The sequence below is a fragment of the Phalaenopsis equestris genome, unplaced genomic scaffold (genome assembly GCF_001263595.1).
Source record: "Phalaenopsis equestris unplaced genomic scaffold, ASM126359v1 Scaffold000240, whole genome shotgun sequence".
Classification (NCBI taxonomy): Eukaryota; Viridiplantae; Streptophyta; class Magnoliopsida; order Asparagales; family Orchidaceae; genus Phalaenopsis; species Phalaenopsis equestris.
Genome location: NW_018164682.1, coordinates 1,988,880 through 2,014,430, shown reverse-complemented (window position 1 = coordinate 2,014,430; position 25,551 = coordinate 1,988,880). Strand labels below are relative to the sequence as shown.

At 35.8% G+C, this 25,551-nt stretch overlaps 1 protein-coding gene across 2 annotated transcripts in view; it reads left to right on the top strand.

Moving 5' to 3' along the window:
- LOC110023994 (synaptotagmin-5-like) overlaps nt 1-25,551 on the top strand; it is a 76,061-nt gene that overhangs the window by 34,702 nt on the left and 15,808 nt on the right. For both annotated transcript variants that reach the window (XM_020723677.1, XM_020723679.1), the window contains exons 6-10: nt 18,588-18,689; nt 18,774-18,848; nt 18,935-19,014; nt 19,102-19,252; nt 19,337-19,567. In XM_020723677.1, the coding sequence (XP_020579336.1) occupies nt 18,588-18,689; nt 18,774-18,848; nt 18,935-19,014; nt 19,102-19,252; nt 19,337-19,567 (639 nt within the window). The remainder of the gene's footprint in view (nt 1-18,587; nt 18,690-18,773; nt 18,849-18,934; nt 19,015-19,101; nt 19,253-19,336; nt 19,568-25,551) is intronic.

Below are 25,551 nucleotides of genomic sequence, written 5' to 3'. Positions count from 1 at the left end.
TATAAACCCCCCCCCCCCCCCCCCCCCCCAAGCGATAAATATTTTGTTGGCACAACGGGGCACAACATATCCAAATTGTTTGATGTGAAATATGCCTACTCACTCTTGATCGACATTATCCTGACGACACAGTGATTAGTGATCTAAATTTTATAATTATATGAGGTGGTATAAAAATATCTACTCGCGCGGGTACATTGACGTTCCTAGTTAGTATCATAATTTGTGAACTACTTAACATGTACATAAAGGTATTCAAATCACAATATTTTCATTTCTTTTTTCATAGCACACATTTTGTTCTTATGAGACACTATGTATTTATTTACTATTGAATAAATGCACCTCCCTATAATCTAATGGTCATATAATATTCTAAATCCTTCAAGGAAAAGTATGCAATTTTTTGTGCAGAAATGTTAACATGCACATTTTTTGCCTAAAAATACAACGGCAACATTGGTAGTTTAAGTCTTATTGATATATAACAAAACAGTGAAAAATTTTAATAAAAAATGATCAGAAGTAAGGGAAACATAATTTCTCTCTCTGAGTCTTTCGTTTGTTTTTACTCTTTCAATTATAACTCATCCAATCGAACACCTATAATATAAAAATTATCGATATTTATAAATTTATACCACAATTTTAGTTAATTATAGTTCAATATCTAATTTTATTATTTTAATTATGATTAATCCTTCAATTTAAGTTTAATCATTGCAATGATACTAATATTTAATAAAATCAATTCATAAAACAATAATCAATACGATTCAAATAAATATGCTAAATTGCAAAATAAGAATTAAATTTAGGCTTACCTAACTTAGCCTCTTTCTCTGATGTATAAGAGTTGATATCGATCTTTCTCAATCTTTTAATTTGATTGCTTGTCAAATTTAATTCTTTTATTAATTCAAAAAATTTAATATTAACTTAATAATATTTTACATTAAAATAGTTTATATAAATAGAGGCATAAAACCCATAAAGAACTCTTACCTTCTCAAAGTCTCGGCTAGGCTCTGCCTTTCCCTTATTATGCACTATGCTTTCTTCTTGCAAGCACACATTGCTTCTTAGGCTTTGTTTCTTTCAGCTCGAAGCTGTGGCCTCTTGTCTAGTCTTCCTTCAGACAAAAGCCGCACATGGTGCAATCAAGGTTCAAGCTCACTCGACTTCAGACCTTTCATTCGAATCCACTTGCCTGCATGCCTCTTCTCCTGCCCACATAACATCAATTTCATCTTCTTCCTCTCCTTCTCATAACACTGCTCGCATGTGGAGAAGTAAGGCTCTCTGGGGCTTCAGCTTTGTCTCTAGTTTTGCCCCATCAAACCTTCTCCTCCCCTCTTCCTTTGCGCAGAACAAGGCCACAACTCCTGCAATTGATTCGACTTACTCCATCCTTCTTCATGGATTCGTCTCTCGCATACAAACCCTTGGAATATCGCAACATCGTCTTTCCTCATGTAAGAGAAGCATGCGCGCCCTCTTTTGCTTTGCCTCCATTCATGTTCATGCTCTTGGTTTCTTCCCTCCGATTCGACCGTCAAGGCTGTTGGTTCAAACTGACACGATCACATTGGGAGAATTTTGCTTTAATTAATTATTTTTTTTATATAGATATTGCAATTAATGTAACAACGCTCTAAAAGGCAAATATGTGCTATTTGTTATAGCGCAGGATTGTTTTGTCTGGTATGATATTTAAGTTGGTTTTTTATTGCTATGATTTATATTTTCAGTTTAAGAATGTGAATTGAGTTATTTTAGAATAAGTATAGGATCTCATCTGATTTTAGTTGTGATTTGTGCTGTTTTAAAACTTGATGGGATTTAAGACCTGAAACATTGTCGGCCGTTTTTAACTTTGTTTTAACTTTGTAATTTGAAAAAGTGATGATTTTGTGATTTTGAAAATAATTTAAATATGAATATAACCTTTTTGATTTTTAAAAGTAACATATTAATTTTAAAATAAGTGAGACCAAACGGGTCTTACATTTTAAATAGTTTAGATGATTGAATACAATACTACAAGTAATACACTTATCCTGAAAAATAAATATATCACTTGTAATAGGAATTCAATCACCTAAACTAAAGAATTTGTGACATCTGTTTTAGTCTGCGGAATATTTTATAAAAAGGCGAACAAGTTCTCCTACCCAACATAAAAATTAGATAGAGTTTATTTTATCTGGGTTCCAAGTTCCCTATAGAGGTAAGCCCCTATAGTAAATTACATCTTAAATGACCAAGATCACTTAAGAAAACTCTCGATTAAGATAAGTGGTTTTGCCTTCAAGATTTCAAAGTTTAAGTTTCCAAGATTGGACATGAAAAAATCAAATGAGAATGACACAAAATAAGGACAGTTATTTTAAGGAATCCAAAGGAATGAAGAGTAGGGGATATCACGGATTCGGGGAAAACCTCGGTGACCTCCCAATTATCCTATTTTTTGACTTTATATTTTTGAAATGATGCTTATTTGATATTTCAATCCTGTAAGTTATTTAGAATTTAGGACTTATATTCGCACGATATCTGATCGTGCAAATAGCCTAAAAAGCCTAAAAAGATAACAAATAGCCTAAAAAGATAAGAGGATTTACACCGTACCGTACAGTAACCTCGGAATCCTAAAGTGTTAGGATTTATAATTACATAACATTGTTGTGAAAAAAACCTAAAAGGTGATCCTATGGGTTATTTAAACTAAAGAGGGTGATAGGTGATGTGAATGTATTTTGATGTTGCAGATCCATCTTGAAGTTGTTACTCGTCGTGTTGCCCACGATTTTCTCTCCAAGCTCTTCGTCGTAGCACCTTCGGGTTTAGTTTTAGTTTTGAAAATGCACCTAACCACTAGGTTATCCTATACTAAGACATAGTGTATATCAAAACAGATAAATCGTGTGATATATAAAATAAGAAAAAAATAATATTACATGTCAGGAGAATACTATAAAAAACTAAAGAAACAGTATAACAGGGTATGCAAAACAGTATACATGTTAGAAAAATGACATAATAAGTTACAGTATAATAGACTAGAAAATGATACAGCAGACTATGCAAAACAGTACATGACAGGAGGAAAAGTATAATGTGCTAAAAAATAAAATGCTGTAATGTAAATCAAAAATGTATATTTGGTAGTCTTGCTGCTCCCTTAAGTTTAACTAGTATGCGCTGTGCAAAAGGAGAAAACATGACCTGAAAAACTTGAGAAAACAGACAAATCGTAGCAAAAAGACAAGCAAATGAAACAAAATACAATATCACATATAAATGACCAAGAATAGGAGATTTATATGTGATATTGGGAATGTCACCAATTGCCAGGAGGATCTGATGTAAAACTCAAGCTCAAATCTCGGAGCATTGAGTTTCAGTTTTAGTCAAGTTAAGGCAATAATTTCATTATTTGATTTAATTAAATCAGTCATGAATCACAATCTAGTGCACCCTCGTGTCTAGTGGTCTAATTAACTCATGAACTAGCAAATGTCTGGCTTCTTAGTTTCATTTGAAAATTAGGATGATGAACTCTCTCAGGGTGTGCTCCTAAGACCGAGGAAGCCTAAACTTTAGTTTGAGCCTGAAGTGTTCAAAAGTGTCTATATTCAATTAAGTGTCTTTCAACTAATCTTCGAATATTTTTAGATCAAGTTTAGCTCGCTATCAGACTCTTAAAACCTAGGGATAAACATATAATTTTGGCAAAAGGGTTGTAAAATGTGTTTCAATCCTAGTTAGAGCAATTGAATTTAAGTTTATTCATAGCTTAAGGGACCTAAATGCAAGTCTACTATCTTTCAATCCATATCCCTAATTGTTACTTAAACTCTTACTTTTCTCCAACTCTCAACTATTCTTCTAATTACAATTTCATCTTTCTTATGCAAAAGGAATGGTGAATGGTCGGCTACTATATTTCCCCTTTATGTTTCAATTATCTCAATAAACTATGTTTCATTTTTAATTTCCTCCTTTTCTCTTCTCTTTATATATATATTTTTTTAGACTATGAATCATTTTTTAATATAATTAAATCGAAAATTCTTATTTTTAACTTAACCGTTAAAAAAAAACAAAACAAAAAAAAGAGGTCGATCCACTTTTTAAAACAAAGTTAAATCAATAAGGCCTAAAGTGTGTATCGGCCTAAAATTGTTTAAAACTCGTTAAAAATAATAATAATAATAAAATAATAAAATAATCGATTCAATCTCAAAAAAGTGTTTAAAAAAAACCTCAAAATGTAATTTAAACTTTCACGAATAAAACTTCATAATATGACGAATAAATTAAAAAAAAAAAACGTCAAACATCCCACTAGAAAGTGCTCCAAGTACGGTTCACCCAATCAATTAACCGACCTTCACGACAAAGGTGAAAATTTACCACATTAAGATTTGCAGCTAGGGGCAATAGAGGGGAAAACTAATCTCAAATCAAACATTTTCAATCATAAAAGAATTAAAGGAAAAGATCCATATCCAGGAGAAATGAAAAGAAAGCTAAATCCGAGTCAAATACAATACTGACAGCAGCAATGAAGCTCATGGTCAAAGACAGAAAAGAGGGAAACAAACCCCATGCACGGCCACAAATAGTGAAAGAGAACCCTCATGGGTATTATCATTACATTGCCTTTGATATACATAGGAGAGTGAATGGGCAAGCATAACAAAGAAAAGAAAACAACCCAAAGACAACCTTCCAAATAGCTCACAGGTAAGGCTCACAAAAGGAACAAAATCACCGCAAAACCAACCATCAAATAGCTAGCAACATGAGTGCAAACAGTAATTACAACTCCCACACAACTAACTACAACAATTAATGACACTTTTAAGCTTCCAAACTGCTCCAAACATCAATTCTGAACTTCCTACAGCCAACAACAGCTTCCTATAGTTTTGCTACAGCAAACCTAGCAATTTAAAAGCTCCCAAACAATCATCAAATTAGCCCCAAACAAGCTTATAGGAAGAGCCAGGAAAAGGGGCAACCCGAACCCATTACAAAAACAAAACAAGCTCAAGAAACATTCCAAAACCTCAGCCAATATAAATCACCAACGGAAGCCCGAACCAAGCTTAGAAAAAGGGCAACCCGAGCCCAATACAAGGGCAAATCAAACCCAGAAATATTCCAAAACAATAAGAGACTTCAGCCAATATAAATCATCATAAACATAGCCCAAACCGAGCTTACTAACTTGGGAAAAATAAAGTAAAATTTCCAACATTTTCCATTTCCAAAGGACTGAAACAACACCCAACAAATGGGTGAAAACAAAACAAATTTTCCAGCATTTTTCCTCTCCAAAGAGATCAAAATCGTACCCAACAAGAGAAAACAAAACAAATTTTCCAGCATTTTTCCTTTCCAAAGAGATCAAAATCGTACCTAACAAGAGGGGAAAAACAAAGATTAGCCTTTCCAGCATGAATCTATTCCAAAAAGATCCAAATCATACTCAACAAGATGGGAAAAACATGGCCATCAAATCCAAATCAAATCCAAATCCGTTAGAGCTTTATATTCCCAGGTACTAGAACTAATATATGTTCCAAACTGCAGCAAGTAACAGGAATGAACAAGCATAAACAAGTTCCTAATGCCAACATGTTATTTAGCATTGAAACTAATTCCAACCTCCATGTGAACAAAATATGTATAAGAAAAGCTTTAATATTGCATTTTTTTAAGCATGCATTTCATAAAATAAAAACTAAAACTGTTCAAAAAGAAACCTCATTCATCATATATTTCGAGCAGAGAAAGAAAAGAAGACAGCTCATGTATGCTTCATTTCTCACTAAACCTGGCAGAATCCATGCTCAAATTTCGAAACAAGCCTAGATTTTTACTTCCACATGCCATGCTACCATTTGTGAATATGAAGTGATTAAAAGAGCAAACATCAAAGCCGAGAAATTAACTGAATGAGGGCAAAGTAACAAGCTCTATCAAACCCCTCTATACCAAGGTAGCCGAAACATCTCCCACCTTTCTTCCCTTCCTTTTTTTATCTTTTTTTTTAAAGAAACAAAATAAATTAGCTTAATGTCTCAATCTAAGCAACGCATGATATTTTAACATGCATAAAACCATGTCTTAGAGTTAGGAAACAGGAGAATATCACACCCGTGCACATGCACCTCATAAAGATGCAAACCCTCAAATCCACCAAGTGGAACACATTAAGCCCAAAGAAGCTTTCACATGCTTTAAAACAGCAAAGAAGTATTTTTGGATGCCATCAGAAACGTTGCAAATTAGAGGAAGGAAGATAAATACCTCTTAATGCCGACTTAAAGCAAAAAAAAGACAGATCCAATAGAATGCCTTCAAAAGGAATCTTCTTCCTAAAAGCTTCAAGAAGTAGCAACCAACAAATCCTTTAGCTTCCTAGCACGCAAAAAAAACTAGCCAAGAAGAAGTTTCGGCAGGGCCTTCCTCCTAAAAGCTTCGAGAAACAACCACCAACTAATGCTCCACACTCCAGCACACGAAAATCAAACTTTGGATAAGATATTAGCAGAGTTTTCTTCCCTAAGACCTCCCAAAGTAAAAAAGAAGGAAAACAGTCTTTTAAACAGCTAAGAAAAAAAATGTAGCCTCTTCAACAACACTCCAAATCCACTCCTCTTCTTTCTCTCCAGAAATTTTCAACAACCCCCCACAGAGAACTAAAGGGGCTATTTTTATTAAGGAAAAGAAGATAAGGGGACAGCCACCTACCAGCCTCCCTGGTAAGCAAATCAGGTAAAGGGAGGAGGGGAAGGATTTAAGGCAAGAGGAAATGCAGCCTACGGCAGAGGAAGAGTTGGCCAGGTGAAACTTCGCAGTTGGAGGGCCGCTCGGTCGAGCAGAGCGAGGAGAGGGGGGCGGAGCCGCGTGCACGAATGGCAGCGGAATGCCGCGTGTGAGGGAAGAGATGCAAGAGAGGAGGCGGACTCGGCGACCATTGCCCCGATCGATCGGCTTAGGTGCGGTCAATTGCGGTAGCTAAGGCACGCCCGAGCGGCTCTTGGTCGAAGAAAAGAAAAGAAACAGGGATGTCGCGTGTGGGTAGTGTTTAGGATTAAAAACTTTATTATAAATAATAATATAAAAATATAAAAATATTTAATATTTCCAAAATAAAAATTGATTTATGCATTTTCATTCGTGTGTCAGATTGTAGAAAATTGAATGTCCTTTTTAGATAATTTTGACGTTCCGAACGCGCTGACGCGGTCAGTTTCGTCGTCGGAGGTCGTTTTGACGAATTCATCGATTTGCATGTAAATTTTCTTGTGTCAGAAATATGACAATAGGGGTGTCTTTTCCTACTAAAATTGTTATCCCGAAAGCGTTGGCACAATCCATTTTGTCGTTGGAAGTCGTCCGGAGACCCGTTCTTTAGGCTCAATTGAAGTCCGACCTCGTACAATTTTGTGAATTTTGTGCATTTGGTGCGTGTATGTGACGATAAAGTCGTGAGGAGGTTTTCCTAGGGCTTGAGGTTCTATTGGGAGCATCTTCTTGAGTCTTCACATAATAGCTCTTATCCGCTCATACATAAAACGATGGTTTTGAGACCATAAATGCTAGACATCACAGGAAAATATGAAGTATTTTGGAATTTCTAAAATGGTGGGTACCAATTTCTAGTTTTCTAAGATGTTCAATAGAAACTCCTAGAGCTAGATCCTAGGCTCTATGAAGAAGAAGAAAAGACCTCACAAAAATGAGGTCAACAAACACCTTTGTGCTTAGGCTATTCTTGACTGTTTTGTCAACATTTTTGGCTCATCAATAACAAGGGATCCATTATTCTTAACTCTTCTTGACATTTCTCCTCTTGGCATCCTTTGTTACTACCTTTAGCAAGAAATCTAGATGTCACACTTTTAGTGTATTGCTAGCATTCATAAACTACTTTTGATGATATTTTCTTTTGTCTTGCACTTTTTTAAATTGACGGTACACCACACTGAGTTTCTGCACAAGGAAGCTATTGAATTAGATGGCATTATTTGCTATTTAAAAGTATGCTTAACACAAAATTTACTTTGTAATATATCTTTCTAGGTTCAGACCAAATCATTTTTAAAAATGGATGCAATTTTTCTAAAGTTTTTATTTTAGTACTCCCCCATAGATTTATTATATGACTCTGTCCTTTTTAATCATAGTATTAAACATCCCTTTTGTTCTTTAATGTTAGTATACGTTTTCTTCAATCCTTCAGTATTATTTTAGTCTACAAAATGCATTAATAAATTTATTAACAAAATAAGGAATCATTACATATATTTTATGACTTTCTAACTCTTAATTTGATATCAAAGTGTTAATTCTCCAGTCATGTCACAATATTTGGTCGGCACCCTTGCAGAAGAAATTGTTTCACCAACAAGTCTATTAAGTCTTCGTTGAAGTACAATCCATAGCTAATTTTTAAACGTACTTGATTCTGCATATCATGTTCACGCTTGATTGTTAATTATATTATCATATATTAAACTTTTTACCTGGTTCGTGTATTGCCTCATATTATTTAACATTTTGTTGTCTTGATGTTTATTGTTAGTTATTAATGTGTCATTTTTTATTCAATACCAGTCTTTTGTTTTCTTATTTGATTAAATTTATTTCATTTTGGACTAATTCCTTTTATTATAAATAGGGCCTAAGGTTATGCAATTTTGGATGGTGTGAATGTTTTAGCAGGCATTTTGGGGCTTCCCTTAGGGCAACCAGGAGAGGCATCGACTCATGAGGCTTACACTCCGTTGGCCTTGCCATTGTATTTGTGAGATGAGCATCCCATGTTACAGATTTATTACCAAATTAAATGATTAGAGTAATTGTTCACTCAAATAAAAATAAGAATAACAATATATATTTAGCTCATAATTAACTAAAAAAATTGTTACGTCCCGTTTCCTCTACCCAAGAGGAACCAAAGAGAGGGGAGATGAGGCGAGGGGTTAAGATCTTGAGAGGGTGAGATAAAGCGAGGAGTCGGGCAGCTGAATAGGGGGGAGATGATGCGAGGAGTGTTTGGAAGCAAAGGAGGTGAAGTACGCCCAATAAAGTGTCGAACAACTTACCTGTTGAGCCGAGCGGCTTGTTTATGGTGAAGGAAGACAAGAGGGAGGAGCTTTCTTCCGTGCAAAGGAGACGAGGGTTGCTTGCACAAGAGGAAGAAAGCGATGACATCGTTGAGGCGATGTCGCTGTTGAGCTGCAATCGAAGGAGTCAAAGAGAAGTACTTTGCGGCTCTGTAGAAGAGCTGAGCTCGTGCGGGAGGGTGCCCAATGCCAAAGCTCTCGAGCGCAGGAAGGAGGCGGTGTTGGCAACAAGCTGTGATCGAAGAAGGAGCTCTTGGGTGAGGTTGGCATTGTGTGGATTCCGCGTGAAAAGCTTTTTGCGTGGTTAGGGCTGGACCGAAAGGCTCGATCGAAAGAAGGGTTATTAAGGTGAGTTTTAATAATTTAATTAAAATATTTAATGTGTTATACACATGTTTTGAATAAGACGCACACACACACTCACACACACACACACACACACACACACACACACACACACACACACACACACACACACACACACACACACACACACACACACACACACACACACACACACACACACACACACACGATTACATAAAGTAAAAAAATAGAAATTTTATACTTAAATAATGAAAAGGTAATTGTTTATTTAAAATAATTAATAAATTAAATTTTATATCTTGTTTATTTTAGACTTCTAATGTTAGAAAAGTCGACGTCAAAGCAAATTAAAATAACAAACTAATCAATATCAAGATGAGTACTCATACATTTAATCTATGATAATGTTTTGGTTCTTCTCCATAATTTTGCATTAGTAGATAATGATACTTCTACAAATTTTATTTTGATTTATATGTTCTTTTCTTTATTGGTCACATTGTTATGAAAGTTTATAGCTACTTACTATAATACATTGGTGTATGTTATATATAATATATTGAATTTAACACAATGAGCAGATGAATAATATATTTATATTGACTGTTTGTATGTGCATGACTGACCATGGTGGAGTCGTCTCTTTATGATACTAGCGGGGGAATGCTAAGGTATTCGTGCACGTAATTGAAAAAGTGATATTAAGTGGTATAATTTTTAGACTGATGTGACAGTTGTATAAATATAAAATGATATTGATATGCTATTGGTATAGTAAGATTCATTGAATAGCATTAAATATCTACATTAATTTATTAAAAGCTCAACTGACATGTATATTACTTTCTTTTCTCTTGTATTATTGTAATTCAGGAGTACGAGCTTTCATTAGCTTTGTTTAAAATTATTAATATTTAAATTAACATTTCATGTTTAATTAAGGGTCTGCTTGGCGCAGCTGTGGATTATTTATAATCTGCTGATAAGCAGATTATTCTGATAATCGGCAGATTATCAGAATAATTTGGTTTGCTGTTTGGAGCAGCTTATTCAGACTAGCTTATTGGTGGTTAAATGACATTCCTGCCCCTGTCTGATAAAATTGTTTGGGGCAGCTTATTCAGAATAGCTTATTGATAGGAAAGAAACATATAGTGCAGAAACATACGATAATCACAGATCAATTCTAAAAGATATCATACAGTTTTCACACCCTTATGAGTACCAGGAAAACTAAAAAAAGTACAAATACAAGTACGACAACAGGGAGAAATACTAAAATAGACTCTGGGTACGTCTGTGCTCATCGGCCCTGTCAGACGGAGGAAACATCGGATTCACATGATTGCTGGCATGACTACTGTCAGTGTAATATGAGGGACTATCAGCCCACCGGAAGAAACCATAACGAGCTGAAACACCTCTGGCACAACCATAGAACTGCCTCCCAAAGCTATGCTCCTTACGTGACGTTAGCAACGGAGACGGTAGTCCACAATAACACAAAATCTCTGTCTATACCTGATATCCTGGAAGTCATGTTTGTATAACTGCGAAAATAACAAAAGAATCATTGTCGGTTTAAGTTATTTTAAAAGTAACCAAAATTAAATACATACGAATATAAACCTATAACCTTATTAAAGGAAAACTTGGTAGATCAACAACCACAAATAGCATCTGTGATAGACTCTCTTAAAGTAATCATATCAGCCAAACCTTCACCTTCCTGATCTCCAAATTCATTAGATTATATAAATGAATGCAGTAATGAATGCCCCCCCACAAGTCCTGTAGGTTGCTCGAAGACATTCAGTTCATCATTGTCAGCCATACTGAAGTTTGTATCTGATCGTGATGAATATCTTCGGATGAAGTTATATAGTGTCATTGTTTCAACCACAATATGCACGTGCTTTTGGAAAGGATACGACGACATATCACGTAAGATGACCCGCTTATTCTTCCAAACTCCAAATGTTCTTTCAATTACCCCGCGTAAAGATGAGTGACGTTTATTAAACATTTCTTTTCTGCCACGTACTGTGTCACTACTTCGCTCGAAATCAGGAATATGATATCTTGTATCAGGGTAGGGCTTCAGATATCCCCTTTGCATGGGATATCCTGCATCGACCAGATATTTTTTTCCTGGTACGAAAAACAATGTTATTAAAAAACATTACATGCTAACATATACAAATTGAAAAACAAAGCTAACCTAATGAGGGGTGAGGGAAACAATGCGATCTATTCCTAGTAGCAAAGGAGAATATCCGACTATCATGTGCACTTTCTTCCCAGTCTGCCACCACAAAAGTAAAACACATGTTGAAGTCAATACAGCCATGATATTTTGCGTTGTTAAACCACTCCGACCGATGTATGCTACATTCTCGTGGTTGGGTATTCGAGCATCAACGTGGGTACCGTCAATTGCACCAATACAGTTTTGTTTAATTGGCCGTTAGAGAGTAATAATATTGTTAAAATATAGAATGTAATAAATTAAAAACACTGATAGTTACCTTGAAATATGACATGTATCGTGGATCGTTGGCAATTTGTTCTGGAGTGGTAGCAAATGATGGATCTTCCGGTTTAATTATTTGAGTTGCTAAGCTAACAAGTGTCTGTATCCCTACACGTAATTCTAGAAGAACCCTGGAGGCCGTAATTTACATATTACTCGTGCAGAAGATCCATAAAAATAGGTGCCGTCATTCTGAAAATATTTATGAATCTTATTGGATGTCCAGAAAGCATTTCACTAACCCATCTATCTCCAACAAAGGTGAATGTTATGCAGGGAATGCGAGTAATCCTATGCCGGTAATAATCCAATAACAATATCACAATGACTATAGCAAATGCTGTTCTCCTACGACGTTCACGTTGTGGATCCATCCTAAATGATTTAAAATATAAACATTAATAGTCCACTATAAAAAAATTTAAAATGTTAACATAATTAGTTCAAAAAGTCTCAAACACGAGAAGGTAACATGCTTAAAAGTCTCAAACATAATAAAAATAAAACGACATTAATCAAAGTTCAAATAGTGCAAATACATATACAATCCATAAAGAAATATCATTCATCGACCAAAACCCGCAAATATTCAGGACGCATTTCTGGTTCTAGTGTCATGAATATTTTCATTCTAGTTGAATCCTCAAGTTTTTTCACACAATGTGCGTTAAATCGCCTATCTGCCACAACTTCAGGAATAGTACGCAAGAGTCCCAGACAGTCTAATATGCTCGCATCAGAGATAGGTGGAGCTGCAAAAGCTTCAATCAAATGATCGAAGGAGGTGTTTAACAAACGTTCTTTTTCTTTATTTTTCTTAACAACCTTGACCCTCTTTGTTCTGCTAGAGTCACCCGTATCACTCTGGTTGATGCTAGAAACTTCTTCATCAGGTGTTAATGGCTCAGGAGTGAACTCATTTGGTATCCCTTCAGAAGTACTTTAACATGTGTTGAAAGTAAATTTTCTTGTTGCGACAACCCATTTAAACATTATGTCTAGTTTTTTTTCAAATTCCGGCTCAATTTCGCACTGCTTATACTTTTTTGCTGCTGGTACCGCCTGTGACAGAACATTTTAGAGCGAATAGTTAGACAATTATAATTAGAAAAGTAATTTGGAATTAAAATCAAACAAATCACGGAGTATATATAAAATACCTCTAATTTTTCAGCCCACTATTCAGGAGGAGCATCAATTGTCCTTTTAATCGGATCTTAAGCCAAACCTGTAGATCTACGTTTCAACTACTTCCATATTTTTCATTCCTTCTTTAATTGATTCTTTAATTGTAATTGATCCCATTTGTTTTTAAATTTCAGCTTATCATAATCCCTGCTAATCAATTCTTTGAATCTCTTTTCAATGTTTCGCCACCCTTACTAAAAAACGTTGTTGGCATGTTACCAAGTTTTATTTCTTTTATACAAAGATCGCAAAAAATATGTTACCTCTTTATCCCACATTGCGGAGGTCCCCCCTTCAACTGATTTAGACATGATGAAGCTATAGAGAACAAATGAGAATTAATACGTCCAGCACATAAACATCCCAAGCCCACAACAACATCAACCCAACAAGAACACCAGTCTCCAAACATAAACATTTGCCACCAACACAAACAAGAGCATAACAACTTGATCAATAACAAAAAAAGAAATATATGAAGAAACAAATGATTTATGTGGTTCGGTCATTGACCTACATCCACAGTAAGACTTCGAAAATATTTTATTATGCAATTCCAAAAGGTCACAAGGCCAACTCTAAATACATTGATGTCATTTCCTTGCCCCTTGAACCGAGATTAACAAAGAAATACTAAAGCATTAATGGAACTAGCAGCCCAACAAGAATACCACTCTCCAAACATAAACATTTGCCACCAACACAAACAAGAGCATAACAACTTAATCAATAACAAAAAAAAATATATGAAGAAACAAATGATTTATGTGGTTCGGTCATTGACTTACATCCACAGTAAGACTTCGAAAATATTTTATTATGTAATTCCAAAAGGTTACAAGACCAACTCAAATACATGGATGTCATTTCCTTGTCCCTTGAACCGAAATTACCAAAGAAATACCAAAGCCAGCTCTAAATACACCATAACTGAAAGCAAAAGTGCTGCAGCCGAAAAGCCAACTCTAAATACACCATAACCGAAAGCAGAAATACTGACATTCGGAATATATTGCATTAATGGAACTAGCAGTCGAAATGTACTGATTCTAACAATTTAACGAATAAACTCCAAGAGGAATCTTACTTGTGGCCTTCTTACATTGGAAATAGTTACTTAAAGCTACTGATACTAGCAACAATTTCTACAAAACTCCACACAATTCTCAAATTACATAAATATCATCAGTAATACAAGTAGCTGGAACTGTATACAGGAATGAAGATTCTTGCTTGATATGAATGAACCAAGTCATATGGATTGCATGTAGTTTATATTAAATGAAAGAGGCTTATAAGTTCAACCAAAAATTTATGAAGAAACTCCAAATGAACCAAGAAATCAACCAAGCTTATAAGTTCAACCAAGCCATAAGGCGCGTGGAAATTATGAAGAAACTCCAAAAGGCAGAAGTGATGCAGCCACCACAGTTCCTTAACAGCTCAACCAAGAATTCCAGAAAATACCAAAGCCCAATTTCCTAATTCTAAATTTCAAAACAGCTCAAACTGAAATGTATTGCAATGACCCGGAGTGCAACATCAATAATCCTACACGCATCAGCCGAAATGCAATGAACCGAAATGTATTGCAATGACATGTATTGAAATGTATTGCAATGAATCCATTCCCCCAACTGTAAAGAATAAATTCATTTCCCCAACTGTAAAGCTTAAAGCCATGATTTGATGGAACTAGCAACCAAAAATTCCAGAAAATTAGTCACATCAAAATAGCTAATTGCAATGAAACAGGGAGAACCAAGCTTACCAATTTTCAGATCAACTCAAACCATGACAGATCTGTAAATGATTTTCTAACTCATGATCTGTAAAGAATAATTTCCCCCAACTTCCAATTTTCAGTGAACTTATAAGCCTCTGTAAATTAGCTCATAAATGTGAGCTTCTGCCTAAAATATTGTAAATTAGCCGAAACGCCTTGTAACTCATGATCTGTAAATTAGCTCTGTAAATTAGTTCATAAATGTAAATTAGCAGTAAATGTGAACTTCCAATTTTCAGTGAACATATCAACTCAAGCTAACCAAGCTTATTAATTTCCTCCAACTGTAAAGAATAATTCCTATTTCCAATTTTCAGATCTGTAAATTAGCTCATGATTCTGTAAAATAGCTCATGATCTGTAAATTAGCTCAATTAACTATTTTCAATTTTCAGAACAACTCAAACCGAAATGTATTGCAAGGCACGGAAACTGTAAATATAGAACCAAACGAAGTGCGACATATAGAACTGAAACATGTAAATGCACTGTAAATATAGAACCAGAGATGCGTCATATAAATCCCAAAAAAGGAGTGCGGCATATAGAAGATCTATTTCCAGAGCAGTGCGTCATCTAAATGCACTGTAAATATGTGATCCATTTTCAGAGCAAGATCTAAAAATCCCTAAATGTAAGAGCTAAAAATCCCAAAAAAGCAAAACGTAAGGGCATAAAAACCAGAGAAGATCTATGGAGAACATTTTTAGAGCATATAAAAGAACCTAAAAAGCTTCGTAGTTGCCTTCTAGGCCTAAAAAGAAACCAAAGGAACACCAAAAAAAAACATTCGAGCCGCATAAACAAACCAGGAAGATCAAAGGAGTGTCATTTCTATAGTTTACGCAAGATCTCACTAGAAGTTTACGCACGAGAAGATCAGTAATGGAGATCGCGGGGAAGAGCGCGAGAGAGAATCCACAGGGGCATAGGAGGAAAATAAGCCCTAGCCAACACCGAATGGAACCCCTCCCCCGCGTTCTATGGATAGAAGTAATATCGAATACCTGATTAATGCCGATATAAAAACACAACATATAACGCCAAAATAAACACTGCGGCGGCGTTTTCAAAACGCCGAGGCAGCAACATAAGCTGCCTCAAACGGGGCCTAAGTGATCAAACGATGAGCGGTAGAAGAGAAAATATTTATAGAAGACGCGGACAACCAGTTATAATTAAATTTAAGTTTGTTGTTTTAATTGAATTTGATTAGTAGCTCTTTTATTTGTTAAATGTTAAAAAATTTAAGTCTCACCGTTCGATCGTCTGCACCCACCGTGGTCAATTCTAAGCCTCGGGCTAGATCTTGACAAATCACTATAAATAAAACTAATCCTACTAAACATTTCCCTGTATTTGGCTTGCTGCACTCAATATCTTTAATCTGTCTTCTGAAGTTTGGTATTCTCGTTAATAGGCTGAAAAGGAAGAGGGAGTGAAAACTCAAGTTACTATTATGTTTGATCCACATTTTGTGTCATCTTGCTTATCATGTCAGGAGAGTTGTTACTGTTATGAGTGTTCTAAAAAATGTTGACTCAGAATTAAAGGCTAGCTATGAGCTATATTTATGAATTGATGAATTATACATAGGAAAATGATTTCTTTTAATTGTGTAAACAATGAATTGAATTGCATGCTATGGGTTACTGCTTGATCCACAACTTTTCTTTGAAGGCAATTTTTCTAAAGATGAGTGTAACAAGGGTTAATTAACTATATTGAAAGAATGCTTCTTTGGTGAAGAGTTGTCCCCATAAAAGTTGGAAACAACAATAGCTCCCTGCCATGCCTTCTCTAATGCATTTATAAATGGTTATTTGTGATCGAAATTTGTGATGGTTTCTTCTTTCTTTAAAGCTTACTTGGTGGAAGATTCTTAGCTGTAAGCTTGGTGGCTTCCCACAAACTTGATTTTTTGGCGTGGCTTAATATATTTGTGTTTGCTCAGTAATTTTATCATCTTCTTCCCAAGATCTCTATTCAAACACTTGCAATGTCAACCAGGTTAATCAGATAGATTGATCTAGTGCCACGTTTGAACGTATAAATTCTCAATTGATCTTTAATAAGTCATTGCATTAAGAAGATTCCAAATCATGAACTGCGTCAAATTTATAAGATGAATTTGGGCTTCACTCATTCTCAATTTTAATTTCCTACTTATAGGTCTTCTCTGCATTCAGAGCTGTAATTCCATTTTTGAGTTTCTTTATCCTCAAGGCTGCAAATTCTCCACCAATGGGCTTTTTATGTTTGGGTAGTTGTATGTCTTACATTTGGTTTGTTTGTGAGCCTTTCCTAAGATGTGTGCCCCCAACCTAATTAATGGGGCCAATAAAAAACTTATATGTTCATTGAGTTAAGCTTAACTAATCGGCATTCGTGCATGCATATTACCATACCCCGTGTTTAGTCTGTGACAGATATGAACTTGAGCCACACAGTCCTTTCAACAGATGTAAGACCAAATAAGTTTTTGCCGAGTTTATGGTCATGATATGAACTCGGGCCACTTGGGCTTTCCTTAAGATGTAGGACTCAACCTTTTTCCAAGTTCATAACAATGTTACAAGGCTTACTAAATAACAAATTTGACCAACTTCTATGCTAAAAGCTCATTAACCTAATACAAATTTAAGCTCTCTCTCTTGCTACAATGCCCCACCAATAAAAATCAAACTAATAAAAACCCTATGCATCGAAGAAATTTTATTTAGCCAAATTGAACCTTTTTATCAAGTGATGGTAGTCATGCCCTTGAGCTATTGCCAGTCATGCCCAACACCTCTAAACCACAAATGACCATGTTGTGCCTCTATATTATTCAGTTAAATTGGTATGACAAAGACTCTAGTAATGGTTTTGTTGATGCTAGCTTCGAGAAAACATCTCTTCAATACATTCTTCCATCACGATTTATTCAAGGTGCTTTAGAGGAGACAACCCGTGATTACTAATTTAGCTTCCAACCAAACTGATGATATAAAAGCTCAGAAAACAATGCCTTGAAGCTTAAACGCTTGAAGGATCATGGAGATATTTCTTAAAGCTTGTGTTTTCTGATTCAATTAGAAGGCATAAAAGAATAAACATTATGTTGTATGGCACGTCAAAAATGGATAGTTGATGTATTTGGAATTTTGGATTAGCAGCATGGGGAATGGTGCTATTTGTTTATCTGCTTTATGTAGTAATGCATAATCTTTCATTGCTTTCATCCATGTTCCGGTTCTTTGCTGCAGTGTTTGCGGAAAGTAAAAAACTTGGAATAAGATTTGGAAGGCTTATGCTTCCAATTACCACTTAAGGGTTTCATTTCATTTTGATTTTGACCAACACCTTCCTCCCAGCTTCCTTTCACCTGATTCACTCTGCTCCACCTTTCTTTCACTTTATTTGTTGGTTTGAAGTCCGGGTTCAGGGAGAAGTGCTGATGGCTGAATCTTTTTGTAGAACTTTAGATTGCTTAATTTGATTCTATTAAAAAGCTCACTGAGGCTCGTGCAAATTAATTTTTTTTTTCAACTAACACGGATATTACAGCAATTCTGTTTTCTATTTTATTGACACGGCAATCATTTTGAATTGTTTCTTTCAGGTGAAAAATGTTGCATTTACTGGGGTGTTTCGCTTGATATTTAAGCCTCTAGTGGATATTTTACCTTGCTTTGGAGCTGTGTCGTATTCTTTGAGGGAGAAGGTGTTGCAATTTGGTATATGAGAACTACATTTCTATCTAATGTTGGATGCAAAAGCCACCTTCAAACTTATATATTTTCTACAGAAAAAGCTGGATTTCGCTGTGAAGGTTGTTGGAGGTGAAATATCATCTATTCCGGGAGTTTCTGATGCCATCGAGGTTTCAGGATATTTTGACATTTTAGCTGCACTTTTTTAACGTGCAAATTGTGCCACCTAGCATGCTATTCATTTCTCTTTTTCTAGGATACCATACGTGATGCTATTGAAGACTCCATAACTTGGCCTGTAAGAAAAATATATCCAATATTACCTGGCGACTACAGGTATATTGATGATACATTTCTATTTTCTTTAGTTATTGTAATTTTTCTATTTTGATTCATTTGTATAATGGTTGATGTATTGCAAAGTGATCTAGAACTGAAACCAGTTGGAACATTGGAAGTAAAGCTTGTGCAAGCGAAAAATTTGACAAACAAAGATCTCATTGGGAAATCTGATCCCTTTGCTAAATTGTTTATACGCCCTTTACGTGACAGAATTAAGAGGAGCAAAACAATTGTAAGTATGATGTGTTTTAAGGGAGCGCAAGTTTAATACCCTTTGCCCATCATTTTTCTTATATTGCTTTTTGATTACATGCAGAACAATGATTTAAATCCTATTTGGAATGAACACTTTGAGTTTGTAGTTGAAGATCCAACTACTCAGCAGTTAACAGTGAAGATTTACGATGATGAAGGGGTCCAGTCATCAGAATATATAGGTGGTGCGATAGTCAAGCTAAAGGATCTTCAACCTGGCAAAGTGAAAGATGTTTGGCTGAAGCTCCTAAAAGATTTAGAAATTCAAAGAGACAAGAAAGATAGGGGTCAGGTTAGTTTAAATTATATACTGTATTTTTTATTGTTTTCTTTTTGAAAGATAAAGGTTTATGATTGTATTATAAGGAATGAAACAAAAGCATGAGATCATTTTCACAAGTTAACAGATTGAATGGATTGATCTATTGCAGATATTTGTTTAGCAGATGCTTTTATTTAATCTTTTATACTTCTATGAAGTTTCTTAGATATTCTGTAGTTCATTTTGATGATTTAATTATACATGCATGTGAGTGATAGCGGAGTTAACCCAAATAATAGTAAGAAAATCAAATATTATTTCTAAAGGCAAATAGGAGATTACAACCAAACACACTGAAACAGGAATTAACAACAGACATGACACACAACTGGAGTTCGAGTTTATTCCTAAGATGGTGGAAGTGGTAGGTGGATAGAATGGGTAGAAAGTTGGGATTGCAGCAAATAGGGGTTTTTAGAGGGCTGTTTTGGGGGCGGCAACGAGTGTAGGGCGGCAGGGAGAGCTTGAAGAATAGCAGATTGGCTGTTCCGGGGGACAACAGTGAAGGGAAATGGGATTGCAGTAAGGGTAAATAGTGATGGCAGCGGATATGGAGGGTTGGAACATCGATTTCAGCAATGATGGATGGTTGGAACGGCGATGGGGGTTGCGTTAGACTGCTAGACAGCAAAAGAAAGGCAATCCTGGGCAGTGACAACAAGGAAAATGGCTGGACAGCAAGGAAGCTGCAGGAAAACGACAAAATGAAGCTGTTTTGGGCGGCTACAACAAGGAAGGGGCTGTCGGGAGCAATGTTGGGAGGATGTGGAAAGAAATAAGGAACATAATCACTACCTTGGGAGTGAGATATAACCGGAGCACCACCTAAGCCCTTAGATTGGATCCCCTTATGGAAAGGAGGCACCAAACCAATGTGGACAACTTGGTCGTCCCTCCTTGGTTTGGTCGGTTCGGTCTAGATGAGGGAATCCCGAGATGGTTGTCGTAACCCCCTTACGCTCGCGTCAGTCTCTATTGGTTGGAGGAGCTTCGACATGATTCATCGAAGTTTTTGTCTGTACGTTGAAAGTAGCGAAATTTCTATAACTTTACGGGTTGAAGGATCTCAGTCCGCGACCCAAAAAGCACCTAGATCCCAATGTCGATTGTACTCTCCCAAAACACGGGCGGAGTTTTTCCCACTTGCTAGCAGTCATCGAGCGGTCATCCATATTGATTCAACCATATGAGGGTGCATTGTTTAATAGAATTGGTACTTCGTGCCAAGTTTATCCTGCATAATTATCCAAAAGTAGTCCTCGGTTGGCTCAGTGCTACCTGACTTGATAATAGGTTGAACTCCTTTTAACTGTGACGATCATGGTGTTAAGGTATCAATCATTGTTCTGACATGCTATCTATCATGACTGGCCTTAATTAGAATTGACATCTGTCTCGCTTTCCTTTATCATTGCCAAAATAGATCCTCTTGTCACTTCTATTTTGGAAAGGGCATCTGTCATCTTAAGACTCCGCAGAAGGTAGCACTATGTGCTTGCCATCCTTGGTGTGAAGGAGTAGGTATTCCTGAAACCGTCATGCTTAGTCTGATGAGTAAATTGCCACGGTCTCTCCAACAAAAGGTGGCATGCATTCACGGGCATATCGTTGCACCAATTCTAATCTTGCGGTTGGTTTTCAATCAAAAACTTCACGAGACATCTTCTGTGAACATTGACTTTGTTCTTCTTTCTCAACTTCATCAGGGAGTATGGCTAGGAGTGTCTTTGAGTTGTGAGGCTCAACTTATCTACTATCTACGTATATGCCACATTCTTGTTTCTTCCTCTATCAATAATGAGTACATACATTTTCCATAACAATGAAATTGGTATAGAATATGTTGTAGTGAAACCACTGCTGATTTCTTGTTGCCTCATCAAACCACAAGCATCTCACCCTCATCCGGTGGAAGATAATACTCCTCACCTTTTTCTTAGATGCCTTTTCATCATTAGCTTTCTCTATTGTACCTTGCTCAGTAGAGGATACAACTTGGCTCGTCATACAATTGAAGGCGATGTGCGCAATTCTATGGCATCTGAAGCATTTCTTGGTTGGGACTATAGCGGACACATTATTATTCTTTGAGTTTTTCTCACTCTTAGTGGCTTTGTTCTTCTCCTGACCAGTCTTCTCAACTCCATGAGGCGTGCTCCTACTGATGTCTCTAACTGCGAGTGGTTGTCTGAATGGTGGTGGGTGCCTACTCTATTTCTGCTGTCTCTCCACATTTAGTGTTAAGGTATGAACGTCACCCAAAGACCGATAAGGTTGTAGTTGGACCACTTTAGCGATGACGGGTTTCAAGCCTCCCAAATATATGGTTATCGTGTGCTCCTTTGACTCCATCAGATCACATTTCATCTTAAGATGCATAAACTCTTCTGTGTACTCCATTGATAGGTCCCTCTGTTGAAGTAGTGAAGCCTTAAGAAAAGATGTTGGCGATAGTGTGGGAGTAGGTACTATCGCTACAACTCTCACTTCATCTTTCTGCCAAATAGTAGTATTGCTCCTTCCTTCTCTATGTCTCTCCCTTTTTAGGTTCTTTCAGCACAATGAGGCATTCTTCTTCAGCTCGACGACAGCTAGGTAATCTGACACCTCGTTGTATTCAAAGATTCTTTTGACAGTCTGCCACCATCATGAAATCACCCAGATTCATTCTCCTCTCAAACTTCAGTATGTTCATTTTCACTCCTAATCCTCTGTATCTTCTAACAAGCACTTCATCATTGTATTATCCAATAAACACTTCATTCTCTATATTGTAATAGACAGTTCATCTCTCGACCTTTTCTGATATTGTATCCCAAAACATTGTGGTCTACCCAGTGAGCCGTTATAGCACTTGGCAGAGTTCCTGTTGTATCTCATCCATGGCAAACACTTGTTCAGGTTCCGACAATTGCTTCCTCGGCGGCATGATTTGATTTTGGGTGTGCGTGGGTGGAAGGAGGTGTGTAAGGGTGATGTATAGTAGGAAAAAAAATTGGGTGAAGATAGGGTGGGGTAGTGGTGGATGCCTGGAACTCTAAGATAAAATCAGGTTCAGACTAGCTCTGATACCAAATGATATCAGAATTAACCCAGACAACAATAGAAAAAACAAAATTTTTACTGAAAGCAAATAGGATATTAGAACAAAAAACACACCAAAATTGGAAATAACAACAGACATGACACAACTCAATTTGTGGTCCGTTCTTGTTATGGTGGTGATCAACTAGGTGGATTGGGAAGGGTGTTAGGAGGTTGGATTGGGTGGCAGTTGTAGCAAGTAGGGGCTTCCAGAGGGCTATTTTGGGGGTTGGCAGGGAGAGTCGGAGAACAACAGATTGGTTGTTCCGAATGATGGCAGTGAGGGGAATGGGGGATTGCGGGGAGGTAAGGCAATGTATGAAAAGATGGAGGTCTGGAACAACGATGACAACAGTTATGCAGGGCTGGAATAGCGATGACAGTGATGATGGACGATTGTAATGGCAATGGGGATGCTGTGGACTGCATGCCAGCAAAAAGAGGGTTGTCCTGGTCGCTGACAGCAAGGAAAATACCTGGACAGCAAGGAAACTACAGGAAAACAACAAAAGGTGGCTGCTTTGGGCTGCTGCAACAAGGGACGGTCGGGAGCGATGTGGGGAGGATGCAGAAGAGAATATGGAAGATGATCATCATCTCAGAAGCAAGATACAGCCGGAGCACCACCTGAACTCTTAAATACAACTCTTAAAGGGAAAAAGAGACGCCGATAGTTGCATCGATACAAAACACACAAAAAACTAAATACCTAGAACACAAGAATCGCATATATAAGCCCTAGATAATTAGGATTGGATTCTCCAATGGAAAGAAGGCGCCAAACCAATGTGGAAGTGCTGGTCGGCCCTATCAGGTGTGGACCGATTCAGTTCCCGCGACTCCTTTATGCCCGCGTCGGTGTATTAATGCATATAATGAAATTATGTTGGGTGATGATCCTGACAGTCTAATTTTTTTATCCCATTGAACTTGATTAGCGAAAGAGATTATGGGTTTTAATGAGAAATGTAGTTCTAATTAGTGTATATAGGGTGCGTGTTGATGAGAAATGTATCTGATTGGATTGTCTTTTACCTTCAAAATGGGCATGAAACTTAATATTTATGTTGGTTATCCTGATCAGTTTTAAATCAATCTTTGATTCATATAACTTTCTCTATACTCATCAATTAATTAAGGACCTATAAACTATTTTTTTCCATCTTCAAATCAGCTTATTTTTTTGTATATTTTTTTGTCATGCTTTATAATCTGTTATGTTAAAATTTGATTGAAAATTCTTATTATTAGTATATTCTATGGTTAAAATATGATCTTCGTAGTTGTCATCAAACTCTAAAATACATAATCTCAACAAATTTCTTAAACATCTGGATAGTCCTTTCTAATTGGCCTTAGTTTGTGGATGGAATGTTGTGCCCTGGTGTAATTTCCTACCCAAAATTTCATGAATACTTTTTCACAATTTAAAAGTTAATATATCATTCCTCGATTTTTTTTCACTAATTACCTTACTAGCTTTTGAATTGGATCAATTTTCTTATAGGCAAAAAGTGATTAAATTTATCGGTTAGTCAATTGTCACCCAAAAGCAATCATTTTCTTGTTAGGATTGGGAAATGCCTATAACAAAATCCATTGAGATTTCTTCTCATTTCCACTCTGGAATAAATAATGACTACTATAATTCACTTGGTCTATGATATTCAGCCTTCTTAACCTGACAAACTTGATATTTAAACTCATTCAACTACTTTTTATCTTTATACATGGCTGTCAAAACATTTATTTTAGATTTGTATGCATTTTAATGCTCACAGAATGAATGATATACCTTGGAGGATAAGTTTCTTATAAAATCTCTTAAAATTAGAATCATTCTAGTACTTGTGATTGCAAATTATTTTAAGAACACTTTTTATTAACAGTGATTTTTTTCATCCTATTTGAACCTTTTCAACTAATTTTGATACTTATTACTAGCTTTCAGAGCTACTTTAATTTTGTTGCGTAAAGTTGACCTACCTATCGTTCAATATAGAAATCATGTTTTATTAAACCCTTTGATTTCTGTTTGCAAAGCTTTTATTTCTTAGTTAACTGAGATTCATGAGTAATCGTTCAGCTTGCAACATTTCTGAAGTTTTTTACTCAAAGCTTCGACATTTGCTTTTCTCACGTAATACTATCCATCTAAATGAGGGTCTTCAATAAATTAAAGCCATCTTGTCTACCTTAAAATTAATTTTATGTGAATGTAATTTAATTCTGGTCCTCAATAATTATCTCACAGTTCACTTCACATAAAGTATCTCCAAATCATCATGATAAATTTATTTATCAAATCGGAACTATGAGTCAAATAATTTCTCTTATGAGGTTTTAACTTTTTAATGCATAAATAATTATCTTTTTATCAGACATTAGAAGACATTCGAAAGTAAAATCCGTATATAGTCTTCAATAAATTTAGTCCATCTTCTCTACCTTAAAATTAATTCTTTGTGAATGTAATTTAAATTCTGGTGGTCAATAAATATTTCCCTATTCCATTCACATAAAGGTATCTCCAAATCTTTTAAGTTTATCTGCCGAATCTAAATTATGAGTCAAATAATTTGTCCTATGAGGTTTTTAACTGTCTTAATGCGTAATAATTATCTTTTCATCCTGCGTTAGAAGTCATTCTTATCTAAACTTTGCATTCCTACTGTTCTTGATCGAATGATTAATGCTAGTGTAGCCTTAAATATTTTTTATTATCTTAGAAGTTCTGCATAATACTGGATTTTGTTCATAAAGCTAAATTCTGATTATAATCAATTAATCAGTATACCACAATGGTTCTCATAAGGAACTCATTGATTTTGAAGATGTTACAAAATTTTTTTTTTTTTTTTTTTTTTTTT